Below are 17,887 nucleotides of genomic sequence, written 5' to 3'. Positions count from 1 at the left end.
AGGTGTAATTAACTCGATTAAAATTTTTAATCGTTTGACAGCCCTAATAAATAGCTATTAAATATTTCCTTTACCCCTTTTTTTTCCATTGCAAACATTCAACAAAAGCAGATACTATATGGTATAAAGCGATGTATCGCTCCCACGCCACAGTGCTGTTTGAAATGGATGATGTAATGCTTTATTCCATATCTTTTTGCAAGCCCACTTGTTTTCCGTTTTCCACCTAAGAATTCGGGCCAACAATGGTGAAAGTTGATGGCCTGCGCTGTCTAGGATCCCCGCCTCTCCGATATGTGTCAGTCATTATTGTGTTCTTGGGCAGGTTGTAATTAGAAAACTTGAATGTCCCCGTTGTGGGATGAATAAAATATAACCATACCATATTATACAGTATAATGGTTTGGTCAACCACTGAGCATTTTTCACTGTGATAATAAAGGCTCGTCTCAGTCGTCACACGATTTGACTGTCAGAAGGTTTTTCTGTTGCCATGAATCATTCACTTTTAGAACCTCAAACTGAGCCTTTTCCACTGTTTCATTTCCACTTCACGCCAAAAATCTTCCTCTGCAAGCACAAGCAGAAACTGTTATTGGAAGACATATTTCCCCTGTTAGCACATGGTGAAAACCAAAACTTCTGTCAAACTTTCCCTCCAAACACTCCTGACTTGTTCTGCTCTGCCTGAACCTGCCTTAAGTGCGAAAACCTGGGAGAAAAACGTTAGGTTACACGTTTTTCTGGTTTGGAACAGGTGACAGATTAGGCCTTAGCGTAAACTCGTGTTCGTGTCATTTGTCGGTATCTTGCTGGGAAAAAATGCTGATGTCTTTCAGTTTTATGCAATCATGTTGCACACCAGATGACTCCTTCTATTGTTGCTTGCGTTTTGGGGGGAAAAACGTGGGACCTCTGAGGGTAGACACACCCTGGTTTTGAGTCTGAGCTGCGTTACTGGGACTGGAACACACACGCAGAGCCATCTCTCCACCCCTCTGTGTTGGACTGTGATCAACGGTTGAAACACAGCTAATTAAACGTGAATAAAGGTTGCTTTTGTGTCAGTTAATGGTTGAGACACAACGCTGATTCAGCATTGATATTTTCTCAGTTCATGGTTGTGACATAACGCTGATGTCGTGTCGGTTTATGGTTAAAACAATGTTGAAAATAAAATGTTTCAGTTCATAGTTGGAAAACATATTAAACGTTGAATAAACGTGGATATTGTGTCACTTCATGGTTGGAACACAACATGAATTAAAAATTGGTTAAACATTGATATTGTGGCAGTTCATCACTGACACACAACTATGAATCAATGTTGTTCGTCAATTCCCGATCGATCGGGTCCGATCACGTCATTTTCAAAGTATCGGAATCGGCAAAAAAAATATCGGCCATGCCTTTTTTTAATATATATATATATATATATATATATATATATATGTATATTTTTTTAATTAAATTGTTTTCTAATTGTATTTAACGTTACAGACATAATATGTTACACTCATCCAGAGTCTTTAGTTTAGGCTTAAGGTAGGGTTATCAAATTTATCCTAATAACGGTGGTAATTATTTAAAAAAAAAAAAGTATCAAATTTATCCTAATAACGGCGGTAATTAATTAAAAAAAAAAAAGTCACGTTAAAATATTTAACACAATTAATGCATGCGCTGCACGACCCACTCACGCTTTGTTGTGCTCAATCTGTAATGGCGAAGTTTTACCTATATAGAGAGACAAAAGGCAACGTAAAATGAGTAGAGTGAATTTTGGCAGCCTTTGGAGCCTTTTTTTAATTGGCTAAAACCTTACAATCCCTCTCCCTACAATTAGAAATATCATGGGAAGCAATGTGGGGAAGCAAGGTAGCAATTGATCTTTATCTTAACACCTTATGTTATTTGCCAACGCAGAGAAGATATATCAATTGGTAGCACTACGCACAGTAATGGTTCCACTTCCCATCATGCATTTGGGCATGACTACAGTATCATTTACTGAAAGCTCAACAAATACACTAGATGGCAATATTTAGTCACAATATACAAAGTCACAAGTCTTTCTACCCGTGGATCCCTCTCACAGAAAGAATGTTAAAAAATGTAAATGCCATCTTGAGGATTTATTGTCATAATAAACAAATACAGTACTTATGTACTGTATGTTGAATGTATATATTCGTCCGAGTTTTATTCATTGTTTTTTAATGCATTGCCAAAATGTATAAGACCGGGAGAAATTATCGGGAATGATTGGAATTGAATCGGGAGCAAAAAAAAAAGCGATCAGATCAGGAAATATCGGGATCGGCAGATACTCAAACTAAAACGATCGGGATCGGATCGGGGGCAAAAAAAACATGATCGGAACAACCCTACTATATAGTATTATCAGCTAAGCCTGCTGAGATGCCAGCAGAATTTGCCAAACTAGGAAATTGCCAAAGTGTATGTTCACATAGGTAATGCAGATTCACATATTGTAATATTAGAATATGTGTCTACACTGGTGGTCATACATTTTAAGACTTTTCACAATTCAGATGCATGAAAAAGTGTCTCAAAACCTTTGACCAAGTGTGTACGTAGCCCGATTCTGCATTCAAACCACATGCCAGTAATTTAGAACAGTTGTCAAGATCTCTGACATGCCTTTTTTATTTGCTGCTGATTTCTGGTACTTTTGATTTCATGGAAGGTACGACTAGACCAGGATGAGGAAGTCAGAAAGCTGACTCAACTAAGAGATTCTCTTCGATTGCTCCTTCAAGTGGATGGCAAAGAGGTATTCAGATGTCACCTTGCGATCCTTAGAATAAATTGAAACTTTTGCTTCAAGATTTTTTACAAAACTTACAAAGCACTCTTTTAAAGGGGTCTTTTGCATGATGAAAACATTTCCATTTTTTGGGCTGTGTGTTTGCCAGGAATACCTAAATAGGAAGAACTCTGGCAATGGCTACAGCATCCACCAGCCGCAGGGCAACAAGCAGTACGGGACAGAGAAGTCAGGTTTCTTGCTGAAAAAGAGTGATGGGTGAGTGAAGATCATCGCCTCGTGTGAATTTGATCTCATCTTGAATAAATGCTGAAGCACAGACATGAACATATGTAACAAGAATATGAAGGTTGTGGTGTAGTTTAGTGATGATGGGGGGAGGGTAAAGAGGAGTGTCAAACTTGGTCTCCCTCCAGATGGTTTCCATTATCCTGACATGAAGATTCAAACAGGGGCCTCTCTAACTTTTTGGGCTAAGTGGTTTTGTTGAGTGGACCCAGGTTTTAGACACATAAATACACACACATGCATCCGTGTGTGTGTAATACAAAGAACATGTATACTAGGGCTTTCCATGTTTAGGTTTGAAAAGTGAGCTTTAAGAAAAAGACTCGTCATTTAATTTTTCCCCCCCCTACAGGATCAGAAAAGTGTGGCAGAAAAGGAAATGTGGAGTCAAATTTGGCTGTTTAACCATCTCTCATAGTACGGTGAGGAACAATTATAGAATAAAAAACAACAGAACAGAATAAGCATTTGTTAGTCCTGCAACGGTGAAATTCAGTTTTCTCGGCGACATAAAATAATAGTGATGATGATGTCCAAAATGATGTGTTTGTTCAGATCAACCGACCACCGGCCAAGCTAAACCTCTTGACCTGTCAGGTGCGACCGAACCCGGAGGACCGCAGAGCCTTTGACCTGGTTACTCGTGAGTTTTATCTTTGACCCTTTACTCAGACTTCGTTGGCATTCTTGACATTCTGATGATTTTCATGGTTTCTCCAACAAAACAGTAGTAAAAAGTGAAGTAAAAAAGTGAAAGTCTGTCTTAATTCTGCTTGTTTATTGGAAAAATAAAAGCGTAAACGTCAAATTATTTATCATGTAATTGTATTTTTTAGATATTTTACACTTTATGTTTTGTTTGATTTATTCAATTATCTTTTGCAAAGTAGGGTTGCATTTTCTAATAATTCATTCATACTTATCTGCTTCGGCTGTTTATGTAGTGGTAGTAAACCAATGCTATTATGATTAATTGTCTATTATTGCTGGCTGTTATTTTCCATTTTGCTAATTTATTCATTTTTTATTAAATTGTTGTTGGATCTTTTATTTTAGCAAACACTCATTAGGTCAGGGTAAGATGTTTTATCTGTAATGTTTTAACATATAAATGTACTTATAGTGAGGAGCAGAAGTATTTGCACCCCTTGTGATTTTGCCAAGTTCACCCACTTAGAAAATGGGTAGAGGTCTGAAATTTCAATCATAGATGCATTTCCACTTATAGAGACATAATTTAATTTAAAAAAAAAAAATCCAGAAGTCACATTGTATGATTTTTCAATTATATATTTGTAATTGACTGGGGTTCATAAGTATTTGTACCCGTGAGAAAATCAATGCTAATATTTAGTGCAGAAGCCTTGTTTGCAATTACAGAGGTCAGATGTTTTCTGTAGTTCCTCAACAGGTTTTCACATATGGAAACAGGGATTTTGGCCCATTCCTCCACACAAAATCTTTCTAGATCTGTCAGGTTTTGGGGTTGTCTATGACAAACACGAAGTTTCAGCTACATCCAAAGATTTTCTATTGGATTGAGGTCTGGAGACTGGCTAGGCCACTCCAGAACCTAATATGCTTTTTACGCAGCCACTCCTTGGTCAGCTTGGCTGTGTGCTTCTGATCATTGTCATGTTGGAAGATCCAGCCCCGACTCATCTTCAAGTCTCTGACTGAGGGAAGGGGGTTGTGGCTCGCAATCTGACGATACATTTCACCATTCATCCTCTGCTTTATACAGTACAGTTGTCCTGACCCCTTTGCTGAAAAGCAGCCCCAAATCATGAGGTTTCCACCCCCATACTTCACAGTGGGGATGGTGTTCTTAGGATTGTACTCATCCTTCTTTTTCCTCCACACATGACGCGTCAAGTTTGGACCAAAAAGTTCTACTATGGTCTTATCTGACCACATGACGTTCTCTCATGACCATAGGCAGATCTACTATTCAGGCGAAGTAGACGATCGCCTTAGGCCCCCAACCAGTAGGGGGCCCCCAACCAGCTGCCATTGCCCCAACGAGCAACGGCTTGGACCACCGGAGCCAGCAGCACCCCCAACTATTCCTCATGTATAATTATGTCAGCATACCAAACAAACAAATAACAAAACAAAAACCAAAAGCCATTTGAATGCTGCATTTATATTATCTCCCCCCCCCCACACACACACACACACACACACACGCACTACAATGGACTGTTCCACAACGACGGACTGAGTATCAGTCGCTTAGCTTCATTAAGTGCCGTTTAGCATCGGTTAGCTCCGCTTAGCTGTTCGTTAGCTTCACTTAGCTCTTCCGCGGTTTTCACGCCACTAAGCTCGCTATTTTTACAGCTCACTTGCTACTTTGCACGTCGGCTATCGTTTATTTCGAACACATGAGCGAACGTGCTCTCCATGAGAGCCAAAGTGCAGTGAGGGAGAAGTTGAGAACAGGCCTCTAATGCCTCTTTTAACTTTCTTCTTCACAGTTCACACCGAACATAAAATACACGACAGCACACCCTGTGGTGAAACAATGTAGTACAGTTCCAATCATTAACAGCAAAAGAACGTCATGTTCATCATATAAATAATTCTTTCTGGAGTTAATCCAGCATACTTCAGAATTAATATTATAATATGTTTAGTAAATACTACATAATACAGCTTATACACTAAGAATAGTTTTCAAATGACACTCTTCATGACAAATATGATTGGCAATGAATAATTATTATAATACTATTACATATAGTAGTATACTATAATATTGCTAGATTTTTTTTTAAAGAATTGTTTTGAATAATGTTGCAGAGGCAAAGTCAGTGTTCTGAATCTGTTTACTTTCCATTCTTTTGCCCTAGTAAATGCTATCAGCATTCAACCTCATTGTTTATTTGTGATTAATTATTGTTATTTACATGACTATTTGTACTTTAAAGGGTATGTCATGCCCTGGGAAAATGTTAATATTCCATCATTTATCCATAAACGCGTGCCTTTTGTATTCATATCATGCACTTCGTGTAATTACACACAAGAAAATGAGAGAAATTTGGCTCGATTGTCAAGTTAAAACGACCGGCGCCCGAGATCTGGCAGATTGTGTGCGTGACGTCACAACAAGTGAAGAAAGTGCCACCGGCCACTAGGGGGGCAGCACCTGTCTGCATCAACATGAGGGGTGTTTTGAGCTGTTTATGCTGATGCATTGTGTTCGTCCTGCACATATTCCAGGTTCCCTCATGAAGAAACACCCCTCGTTGTCAATAAAAGAGAATTCAGAATTGACAGTGAGGGGTGTTTCTTCAACATGAAAAAGGCTCAGTGCTTTAATACTGAATGGCGGCGATGATGGCAGACAATTTCGTTTCTAGTTTCAGCGACGAATCCGACGTAGAAGGACGTAACGAATGTTCATCTAATGGTGACGAGGAGCGTTACGAAGCTTTAATCGGTGTTTTAGGTTACCAATTTGAGCCCAAACGAACGCCAATGCAGCGTAATGAAACAGTCATTGAGGGGAGCAATGACACTGATGAAACATCGGCAGCAGATCGTGTGGGAAACACCAATGATTTGTTTTGCATTTCTTTTTGTGAAGCTGATACACCGTGACTGCAAAATAAAGGAATGCATAGAATAATTATCATTTATTGCGCTATCATAGCTTTTCGCTCTGCCAACAGACACAAATATGAATGGGATCAGAGGACTTGTTCTATATATTTTACGAACGATAATTTATACATGTGTCCAGTCCTGTATCCAATGTGTGACATTTTTTTATTATAAAAGAGTACTCACTCTGGCCGTTTCGAGCTTGGCTGCTCCCCTCCTTTGCTTAGCCTTAGCCTCCTTTGCTAGTCATCGTCCTCTTTCTTGATATCTCGGGACATTTAGGTGGCTGGGCGTGTATGGTCGGCACCGCATCTCCTTTGAGCAGCAATCTTTTAGCAAAATCCGATTTCACTTGTCCATAGTTCGAGAAGCTTTCAGGTGGAAAATGCGCACCACAGAAAAGCGTGCCGGAGGCTGTGTCTAGAAAATTAGCCCTCTTTGCACGGACGAACTTTACCCATTGTCTGCGTAGTCCAGCTTTTTTTTCGCGTTCGGGAACTCATGGATACTATATTCCGATAAATAACTATTTTTACACCACATAGCACAGCAGTTTTGAACCATTTTTGTGATGTTTTCGTCAAACAAACCCCAACGCTACTCTCTCGTCGTTAAAAAACAATGGCACCTGGCTCCGCCTCGACTGTCAATCACTTGTCGTGACGTCCCCGCCCCATTTGATTGTTTCCGGAACACTTTCGGGAATGTTCGTCATTTTCGATCTATTTTCGATAATTGCTCATTAATGTGATTGATTTTTTTGTTAACTTTATCAATATTTGTTATCTTGGCACATAACGGTTCTATTGATGTCTCACACCCCCTTTGCCGCTACATACCCTTTAATAAAGAATTTAAGTGTTCCAAAATATTTTTGGTGAATTAATAAGCGTCAACAAATATGTCATTGCTAAATTGGTAAAAAAAAAAAAAAGAAAATGATTAGATTAGATTAGTCAATTAATCGTAAAACTAGTCGGCTGACTAATCAGGAGAAAATTTGTCGTTAGGACAGCCCTAGTGTACCAGAACATATTTCCTCCACACCCTTCTCACCTTTTTAAACCCTGACCCATGAAGAGGGCCCCTTGATATGTTTGCCTTAGGCCCCAAAATTGCCAAGTCCGCCACTGCTCATGACCCCTCTGCATCATTCAGATGGTCCCTGGCAAACTTCAGACGGACCTTCACATGTACTGGCTTCAACAGGGGAACCGTCTGAGCAATGCATGATTTTAAACCATTGCATCGTAGTGTTCTACTGACAGTAGCCTTTGAAACTACATCCAGCTCTCTTCAGGTCATTGACCAGCTCCTGCTGTGTAGTTCAAGGCTGAGCTCACACTTTTCTCATTATGAGTGATACCCCATGAGGAGAGATTTTACATGGAGCCCCAGTCCGAGGTAGATTATCAGTCATGCTTAGCCTTTTCCATTTTTTTTAAACAATTACTGCAAGTATTGATTTATTCTCACCAAGCTGCTTTCCAATTATCCCATAGCCTTTTCAAGCTTTGTGGAGCTCAACAATTTTTTTCCTCTGGTGTCTGGTCTTGCCCGTGGTAGCATTTGGATTATGTGCAACTGTGGGGTGCACAGGTGACATTTATGAGTTCAAACGGGTGGTGGTTAGTAGAGGCGTGCAAAATTTCCGATTCTTAGATTATTCATGATTCGGCCATGGAAGATTCGAGAACGATTCACAAATATCCAAATTCCGATTATTGAATTATACCAGGTAAAGCGGAAGTAAAACACAGTCAGCGCGGTCTTCGGGACACAATGAGGAACGGACCGAGAGTAAATATCATGTTCAACTCATGCCGCTAGATAAAAAAAACAATCATACCTGACTGCGGCCGACAGCCGCTACAAACAACGCCCGGTTGCTAGTTGCTACAAACATACGGCTACAGTAGATATCATATATATGTAGAACTAGATGCAAAATGACAGACGACGTCGGTGTTAGAACATGTATTCTTGAACAGAGATTCGAAATGACAGTTTCCGGCGTAAGTAAACAGCCGCCATCTTAAAGCAGTAGACCGCTCCAGAAGACTGTTGTAGCGAACCTAATTAACTTTTTATCTAAAATACTCCTAAATCGGCAGAATCATGTCTTGAATCTATCTTTAAATGATGAAATAGTGTTAAAACTTTGACAAAAGTAGACAGAAGGGAAATTATGGAATAACGGGAGCAATTTTAACAACTGTAGCAGTTGATTCACAACATTAAATTAATTGAATGTCGTTTAAAGCTGCTGATACTGAATGGGGACTGGAGTTTTTTTATTTACTGTTATTTTTGTATATTTGTTTACTATTATATGTTAACTTGATACTGAAATAGTAGTTTGGTTTCGCCTGAGAGGATTTTTGAACAATTTTGGAACTAATGTACAAAACATTCAAAAAAAAAAAAAAAAAAAAAAGGAGGGGGGGGTGCATCAATAATCGTTTTATAATCGAATCGAAGCCTCTGAATCATAATCGTAATCAAATCGTTACGTGCCCAAAGATTCCCAGCTCTAGTGGTCAGGTGGTTTCTCATGGGGCAATGGTGGACTTTTTTGATGGTAGACTGACAACTCTTTGATTGTCATAATCATTGCTGATTCTCAGGGGTACAAATACTTATGATTATGAACCCCAGTAAATTACAAACATATTGTATGATTTTTCAGTAATCTAAGTTCCGGATTTTTTTTTTTTAGATTGTCTCTAAGTGGAAATGCATTTATGATTGAAATTTCAGACTTCTACCTGTTTTCTAAGTGGGTGAACTTGCAAAATAACATGGGTGCAAATACTTCTGCTCCTCACTGTATATAGTTTAGAATAAGAATACATTAATTTTTTTAAACATGTTTTGTTGCATACCACTTTGATAAAATAATGCAAGAAAACACATTCTGAGCCAATTGCTTTACTTTTTAAGCACATCAAGTGCTACTTTCACTTTCATTTCTCGTCAAGCTTATCTCCATTTTTTTTCAGTTAAACTGTCCAACCTCCATTATCATGATTAAAAAAAAAATCTTATTCATTGCCAATGTTTTGTTTCAACAGATAACCGAACATACCATTTCCAGACAGAAGACGAGCAGGAATGTGTGATGTAAGAATATGATTGTGCATTCACATTAGCCTCATTATCATTTCCTCACGGTGCTGCAGGTCACTGCATGTCATGCCCTGTTAATTTTCACCTTAACTGTGTGCCAGAAGCTGAAGATATGAATGATAAAAACGGAAAACTGAAAGCAACTTTTATAGCCTGCCTTTACAATGTCATAAAGGCAATGTTTTTGTGTTGTATCGCATGAGAGGTTACCAGGGTTTAACTTGGTTCATGCAACAATAACAGGAAGATTGAAAAAGGAAAGGAAAGCGTTATTAAAAGGACCACTTTTGTCCAGATGGTGTTGGGTAGAATTCCCTCTGTGCTGATCTTGCAAGGAAACATTGTATGTTTAAATTTAGGAATTGAAGAACTATATGAAAGGTTGAATGACCTTGTATAAAAGGTTAATTAGTTTCAAGTTTCATGGAGAGTAATCAAAATACCTGCTCTGCTCCACCCACATTCATGGTCTAAAAATCACTTGTCCACAATATGGCGGAAAACACTCAGGTGACTTGAAGTTCTGCTCTGAGAACCCCAATTTGGGCAAATTCCAAAATTGTCCTATATTCATGTGTGGTACATCATTGGAAAGCTTAAAATCTCTCTGGAAAGCTAAAAATTTTGAACAGGAGGGCATTTAAAAAAAAAAAAAAAAAACATTTAAAAAGCAAAACCCTAACTGGAGGTGAGAGCACGCGAGAGCATAATTGAAGACGCCATGTTTTTCACGAGATATTATCGTGTACCTACCTCTTTTTGATCCAAAATCTCCATGTAGCATGTATGACCGAGTGTCAAGACACAGCTGTGAATGGCCACAGCTGGATTTTGGGGGGATTTTATGGGTGAACCATGGTAATATAACAAGGGTCGCGATGCAGAAATTGCAGACATCAAGGAGTGGTCAAGATTTTCTTTTTCATATAATTACCCTTTGAAACGTTTTTTTTTTTTTTCTTTTTTTCCCAATTTGTTTGGATCGATTATTTATCATTTAAAATATTGGGGGAAATGTGATAACGGAAAAAAATACAATTAAGCGATATTTATGAGATATCCATGACTTTTTTTTCATTGTGATGTAATTTGTTTAAAAGTTTAAAATATACGAGTGAATAATTTTTTAAAGTCGTTTTTTTTTTTTTTTTTTTTAAATTAAATATTAGACATCAATTAATGATTCTAAGCTAAAAATGACAGACATTTCAAGTAATTAATATGATTACTTACCTTTTTATGGCTACGTTGAAACAAAAGCGGTTGCGCGATGTCTGTAAACGGAGGTTTCCAGTGTAAAACGGACAAATTAAAAATATTTGGGGGACTTAATGCGCCATGAATCTGCTATGGCAGCATATAGACACATTGTTCTATCAAACACAACAGTTCTTTTTTTCTTAAAATACAGCAGTTTATTTTAAAGAGGGGTGCAAGAGCAGAAAATGCTTTTTCAGTCTTGTCTGAGTTTTCCACCATCTATGTCTCTAATGCCTGTGGGGTTTATTTTTTGTGGCAAACAAATCCTGAAGAAAAGGTCTTTGAAAGACGAAATGGCCAAAGCCCTAAAGCTAAAACTTTATGGTAGACTTACGGAAGACTTACGGTAGACTTTATGGAAATGGTAGACTTACTGTTGTTTTTTGGGCAAGATTGGGGTAGGTCTACAAATGACATAATTAACTACTGAAATTCATGGAGCAAAGTGACCCCTCATAACATATTTCATGCATGCGTGTGTGTTGGTCAGTTGGGTGTCAGTGCTGCAAAACAGCAAGGAGGAGGCCCTGAACACAGCACTGGGTGGAGACCAGCTTCATCTTCAAGACAGTGGACTACAAGAGCTTTCCAGAGCTATCATTGGCGAACTGCGCCAAATGCCCGGCAACGAGGCCTGCGCTGACTGTGGAGCGCCAGGTCAGAAAACCTATGATCGAATGATTGATTGCATTTTTTTAGTGCGCTAAATGGTCATTGAGACATTTCAACTCGTTCAACTCATCTGTGTGACACTTACGATCTAAATGCTAAACAAACTATGAGTGGTGTTTAAGGAAAAAAAAAAAAAAAAATTGAAGCCCCTCTTTGATTTGGTGAATTGTTATGTCCCAAAGTGCAATTTACTGTGAGGCAAGTTGAGTTCAATGCTACTGCCTATTAGGTAGGGGTTATTGAACGATGATCACAGTATTGACGAGAATCATGATTATCACGATTATCGATGCATCATACATTACAAATTAATAAAGTAGCCGAACAAATTTATGTCCATTATTTATTTTAAATATCCTTATAATTCAACAGGAACGATGGAAACATACCTATAAAACAAAAAGCTGCCTTTTTTTTTTTTTTTTTTTTTAAACAAGAAAGTGCAAAAACAATAACCATTTTAAAGGCAGTACTTATTTCTCAACATGCCAAAACAACACACAGCTGACCTTGAGATGCTCTTTTTTCACAAGAAGGTGAAAAAACATCTGTTTCAAAGGCAGTACTTATATCTCTCAACAGTACAATACAATTTACACTGGTGGAATGAATTCCATATTTTCTGGAAACAAAGTGTCTTTAGAAATAAGATTTCTTTTAAGAGATGTAGTTTGTTTTCACTGATTTCTGTACTATTTTGCATGTTTGTAGTGTTACCGCAGTACTTAATCGAGGTTTTAAACGTTCTGCATCTGGAATAACATAACTTTTGTACACCACCAAACAACGCACAACTTGACATGGAAATACATGTTAGCGAAGTCGCTAATTAGCATAGCGCTCGGCGCTAACTAGTAACATCTCAAAAACAACAACAATAAAAGCTAAACAGAACAAGAGGGTTCGTGTACTCACCTCTGATAGACGAACAAGGGACTTAGCAAAACATTAGGGACTTTTTCCAATGAACTCTCTCTTCCCCTCTCACTCTAAAAAATAACTTGCCCACAAAAGAGGACCCAAAGCACGACCGCCGGGCCCCGCCTGTCTCATACACGAATTTATTTTCGAGTCTTTTGAAAAGGAGTAAATCTCTCGCTCAATAACCAGCTGCATCTATCATAACGTTGTCCGTGCGTTCGTTAAAGGCGTTCGGGCGGCACACGTCTTGAATTTCATTCCGCTATTAGCGGCTGTCATAAAGTCATATTAAGGAAAATCTTCGTTTTTGAACTTTTATTTATCTTACTCGAATTGTCACGTGTCGAATCGTGATGCATCAAATATTCAATTTTTTGGCACACCCTAACTATTAGGGGTGTGACAAAATGACGAAATGGTGATATATCGTGATACTTTGTATCCCAAAAGTGAATCGCTACCAAAATCTTCCACCATAAGAGTGTCTCCGTTAACTCTAGGGCTGCCATTGACGACGCTCGATGCCCAATCCATTAAGACTGGGAAGGGCGAATGAACATTCGTTCATTCTAAACCAGAGCATTCACAGTTACTCTTTCTGGTTTTTATGGCATTTACAGGTCATTTGTGTTCATTTTATGGCATGTACAGGTCACTTCCTGTTGAGTTTGAATCGGTGCCTATTCATTCCTGGGTCAATTTCTTTTCTGTAACCCAAAATCAACAGGAAGTGACCCCTAAAATGCCCCAAAATCAACAGGAAGTGACCTGAAATGGCCTAATATTACCTAGTTGCCTGGCATTGGCTGCCACTGACGGGCATAGAAGTGGGAGGGACCCATTTGAAGTGGGAGTAGTCAATTCGCTGCCACCCTCCCAGTTCAATGGATTGGACGTGTACTAGTGATGAACTTACCGCAGAAGGATAAAGATAGCTTGTTTTTCTGTTAATTAGTTATTTTGTAGAATATCCTAGTATGATTTCCTGACCAATGTATCGATAATAGTTGTATCGCCATATTGTGAGATAGTTATCGTGAGTAAAGATGTCCCGATCAAGCGGCATCCCGATCAATCGGGTCCGATCATGTCATTTTCAAAGTATCGGAATCGGAAAAAAATATCGGACATGACTTTTTTAAATATATATATTTTTTAATTAAATCGTTTTCAGTTTTAAATCGTTACAGACAAAATGTCTTACACTCATCCAGAGTCTTCAGTTTTGGCTTAAAGTAGGGTTATCAAATTTATCGTGTTAACGGCGGTAATTAATTTTTAGAATTAGAAATATCGTGGGAAGCAATGTGGGGAAGAAAGGTAGTAGTTGATCTTTTTCTTAACACCCTATGTTATTTCCCAACGCAGAGGAGATATATCAATTGGTGCCACTTTGCACAGTCATGGTTGCACTTCCCATCATGCATTTGGGCAGAACAGTTAAATTGCTACAGTATCATTTACTGAAAGCTCAACAAATACACTAGATGGCAATATTTAGTGACAATATACAAAGTCACATTTATCCTTTAAGAATTACAAGTCTTTCTATCCCTGGATCCCTCTCACAGAAAGAATGTTAATAATGTAAATGCCATCTTGAGGATTTATTGTCATAATAAACAAATACAGTACTTATGTACTGTATGTTGAATGTATATATTCGTCCAAGTTTTATTCATTTTTTTCTTAATGCATTGCCAAAATGTATATGATCGGGAACAATTATCGGGAATGATTGGAATTGAATCGGGAGCAAAAAAAAAAAAAGCAATCGGATCGGGAAATATCGGGATCGGCAGATACTCAAACTAAAACGATCGGGATCGGATTGGGAGCAAAAAAACATGATCGGAACAACCCTAATCGTGAGCTTTGTATCGTATCGTATCGTAATATACAAAGAGGTTCCCACCCCTACTCCCTTTACAGCGCTTGTATCTAATGCACTGGTTCCTAACCTTTCTAAAGGTACCGAACCCCACAAATTTCACATGTGGATTCACTGAACCCATTGGAATTAGATGATAATAAAGCAATTTTTTTTTAATTCAAAACCAATATATCTAAGCTAGCAAGCTAATAATTTAGCAGAATCCCATTCAAAATTCTTCTTTTATTTAAAATTATGTTTTATAAACAGGTCAAAATTTGAGACCACGCTGCCCGTTGGTCTGTTGTATTCCCTCATACCAAGTGCGAGTCAACCTTCCACTGAGCAAACCAGTGCCTCCTCCCATCAGATCGAGGACTAGCAGTTAAAAGAAATGGATTAAGCTTGTAAATTGGGAGCAAACCAGTCCACAACCTGGTCTAATAAGCAACTTTGCCTAGATTTAAAAAGCGTACGAAAATAAGGCTCTGCAATCTTTACCTTTGCCGAACCCCTGGCGTTCGTTGAACCCAGGTTAAGAACCACTAATCTAATGTCAATAAAGATTTATTCATATATTATTTAATTTTCAGTTAATGTGTTTACGCAGTGTTGGAATATGTTGGATTTTCCAAATCTGATCCTCATTTTCATTTTAATGGAAAATTCTTGTGAACAGAGTTGTTTTGAGCGGAACAATGTTGCCATCGCTAAGGTCCATGTGGATTTACTTCAACTAACCGCAGCTGACGTCATGTTAATATCTTTAGAAAACAAAAAAGGCTGTTTTGACCAATTCAATTGTTGAAATTCTGTTTTGTTGCAACTTGAGTGTTGACTTTTCATTTTTTAATAGATCCAACATGGCTGTCCACTAATCTCGGAATCCTGACCTGCATTGAGTGCTCTGGGATCCACAGAGAACTGGGTGTCCACTACTCCAGGATTCAGTCACTGACTCTGGACCTGCTGAGCACTTCCGAGTTACTGGTACTCATGTGAATGCACCGTGATTACACAAAATTAGTGATATGAGTACAATGCAATTAAACAACATGATTAGGAATAATCCACAGTCAATGAAATTACACGGCGCACTTGGTCACACACGTTCAAATGTGCGTGTACTATGATTATGCCATCACTCTGCAATAAATACTGAAAACAGCAGCCAGGCGTTATTAAGATAGACAATGACTGGCAATGTAGTGTTTCATACTAAAATTAATTCCTCATCTTGCCAAAGTAGGGTTAAACACAGTAATTAGAAATATTTCTCGGTCAATAACATGCTCAGGCTCGCAAGAGTTTATGTATTATCTTTTCATTTATTCATTATAAATACCACCTTGAAAAGAGCTCCATATTCTCCTCAATTCAGTGCTATTTTAGAGCATGTTTAAAGCAACACTATGTAACTTTTCAACCTTTATAAAATATTTTCATAACCTATGTGGTGACGACTGACAACTAGTTGAATGACACCTCTGTTATGACCTGAGGGGGTCTGTATCGCTTTCATCGGCACTAATTAACTTTGAGGAGGGTGGCAGGAACCCTACCACACAAAAAAAAACTACAACAGCATACGTCACTTCCCCCCTTCCCCATTCGTTAAAGACAGAAGTCGATGCGAACGCTTTTGCACGAATTCTGCAAAGGTGGCAGAGCAACAAAAGAGACAAAAAGTATTGTCCAAGGAGACAAAAAAAAATGGAGGCTACAAGGATAAAAGAATAGGCAAGGTAAATTTATTTATATAGCACAATTTAACACAAGGCAATTCAAAGTGCTTTACATCACATGAAGATCATAAAAATCACATTTAAATCAATACAACGTAAAAACCAAGACAATCAAAATCGGAAATAAAATTGTAAATCAGCAATGGAGATAAGCACAAGAGGAATAGAAAGCAAGTAGATTGAAATATATAGACAGTTATGGATATGCAGTGCTAAACAAAAGCGTTTTTAGCCCTGATTTAAAAGAGCTAACAGTTTGAGCATACTTCAGACGTTCCGGTAACTTGTTCCAGAGGTGAGTAGCATAATAACCTGCCTCTAAATGTTGCCTCACCCTGCTTGGTTCTTGTTCTTGGAACATGCAGAAGACCGGTTCCAGACGACCTTAGGGGTCTAGATCTCTCATAGGAATCTAACAAATCAAGCATGTATTTTAGTCCAAGGCCATTAAGTGTTTTGTAGACGAGCAGTAGTATTTTATAGTCTATCCTTTGACTCACTGGAAGCCAGTGTAGCGATTTCAAAACCGGTGTAATGTGGTCCAGCTTCCTTGTATTTGTGAGGACTCTGGCTGCAGCATTCTGTACTAGCTGCAGCTTCCTGACTGATTTTTTATCAAGACCCGTAAATATACCGTTGCAATTGTCCAATCTGCTGAAAATGAATGCATGCATAAGTTTTTCCATGTCTTGTTGAGTCAGAAGCCCCTTAATTCTGGTTATATTTTTTAGGTGGTAATAAGCGGATTTAGTGACTGACTTTAGATGGCTATCAAATTTTAGGTCTGAGTCAATAATGAAGGTTTCTGACTTGATTTGTAGCTGTAAGTGACATTGAGCTAAGTTGCCTGCTTATCTCTGACCTTTCCTTTTATGGTCCAAAAATGATCACCTCTGTTTTCTCCACATTTAACTGGAGAAAATTCTGGCACATCCATTCATTGATTTGATGAATGCATTTACTCAGGGAGACTAAGGGACTATAATCGTGTGGGGACACAGAAATGTACAGTTGTGTGTCATCTGCATAGGCGTGATAGGAGATGTCATACTGTTCCATTATCTGAGCTAAGGGAAGCATATAGATGATAAATAAGAGTGGTCCAAGAATTGACCCTTGAGGGACTCCACACGTGAATTTGGTTCGTTCTGACTGATGGTTTCCGATTGACACAAAGAAATCCCTATCATGTAAATAGGATGTGAACCACTGAAGTATAGTGTCAGTAAGCCCTACCCACTGTTCCAATCTGCTAAGTAGTATGTTGTGATCAACCATGTCGAATGCGGCGCTGAGATCCAATAGTAACAGAACAGATGATTTGCCTGCATCGGTATTCCGACGAATATCATTTAGGACTTTGATAAGCACGGTCTCTGTGCTTTGTTGTGGCCGAAATCCAGACTGAAATGAGTTAAAAAGATTGTTTTGCATCATAAAAGTCTGGATCTGTTCTGCAATACTGAAGAATAAACATTGGCCCGGCTTTCACTCGCTGATTTGGTGCCCCCCCCACCAACAACAACCAAACTCGTCAGCGAAACTCGTTGGAGGGTCGGTGGAGGAATACGGTACAAAATCAAACGTTTCTTATTA

The 17,887-nt window shown here is 38.5% G+C and overlaps 1 protein-coding gene across 5 annotated transcripts in view; it reads left to right on the top strand.

Annotated features, from left to right (window-relative positions):
• The window catches only part of asap3 (ArfGAP with SH3 domain, ankyrin repeat and PH domain 3), an 88,936-nt gene that overhangs the window by 46,828 nt on the left and 24,221 nt on the right, over window positions 1-17,887 (top strand). For all 5 annotated transcript variants that reach the window (XM_057858706.1, XM_057858705.1, XM_057858707.1 and 2 more), the window contains 7 exons: window positions 2,711-2,797; window positions 2,940-3,049; window positions 3,432-3,501; window positions 3,635-3,722; window positions 9,766-9,814; window positions 11,571-11,737; window positions 15,403-15,536. In XM_057858706.1, the coding sequence (XP_057714689.1) occupies window positions 2,711-2,797; window positions 2,940-3,049; window positions 3,432-3,501; window positions 3,635-3,722; window positions 9,766-9,814; window positions 11,571-11,737; window positions 15,403-15,536 (705 nt within the window). The remainder of the gene's footprint in view (window positions 1-2,710; window positions 2,798-2,939; window positions 3,050-3,431; window positions 3,502-3,634; window positions 3,723-9,765; window positions 9,815-11,570; window positions 11,738-15,402; window positions 15,537-17,887) is intronic.

Source organism: Corythoichthys intestinalis, chromosome 15 (assembly GCF_030265065.1).
Source record: "Corythoichthys intestinalis isolate RoL2023-P3 chromosome 15, ASM3026506v1, whole genome shotgun sequence".
Taxonomy (NCBI): domain Eukaryota; kingdom Metazoa; phylum Chordata; class Actinopteri; order Syngnathiformes; family Syngnathidae; genus Corythoichthys; species Corythoichthys intestinalis.
The sequence above is the reverse complement of the archived record's forward strand: the minus strand, read 5'-3'. Positions and strand labels throughout refer to the sequence as shown.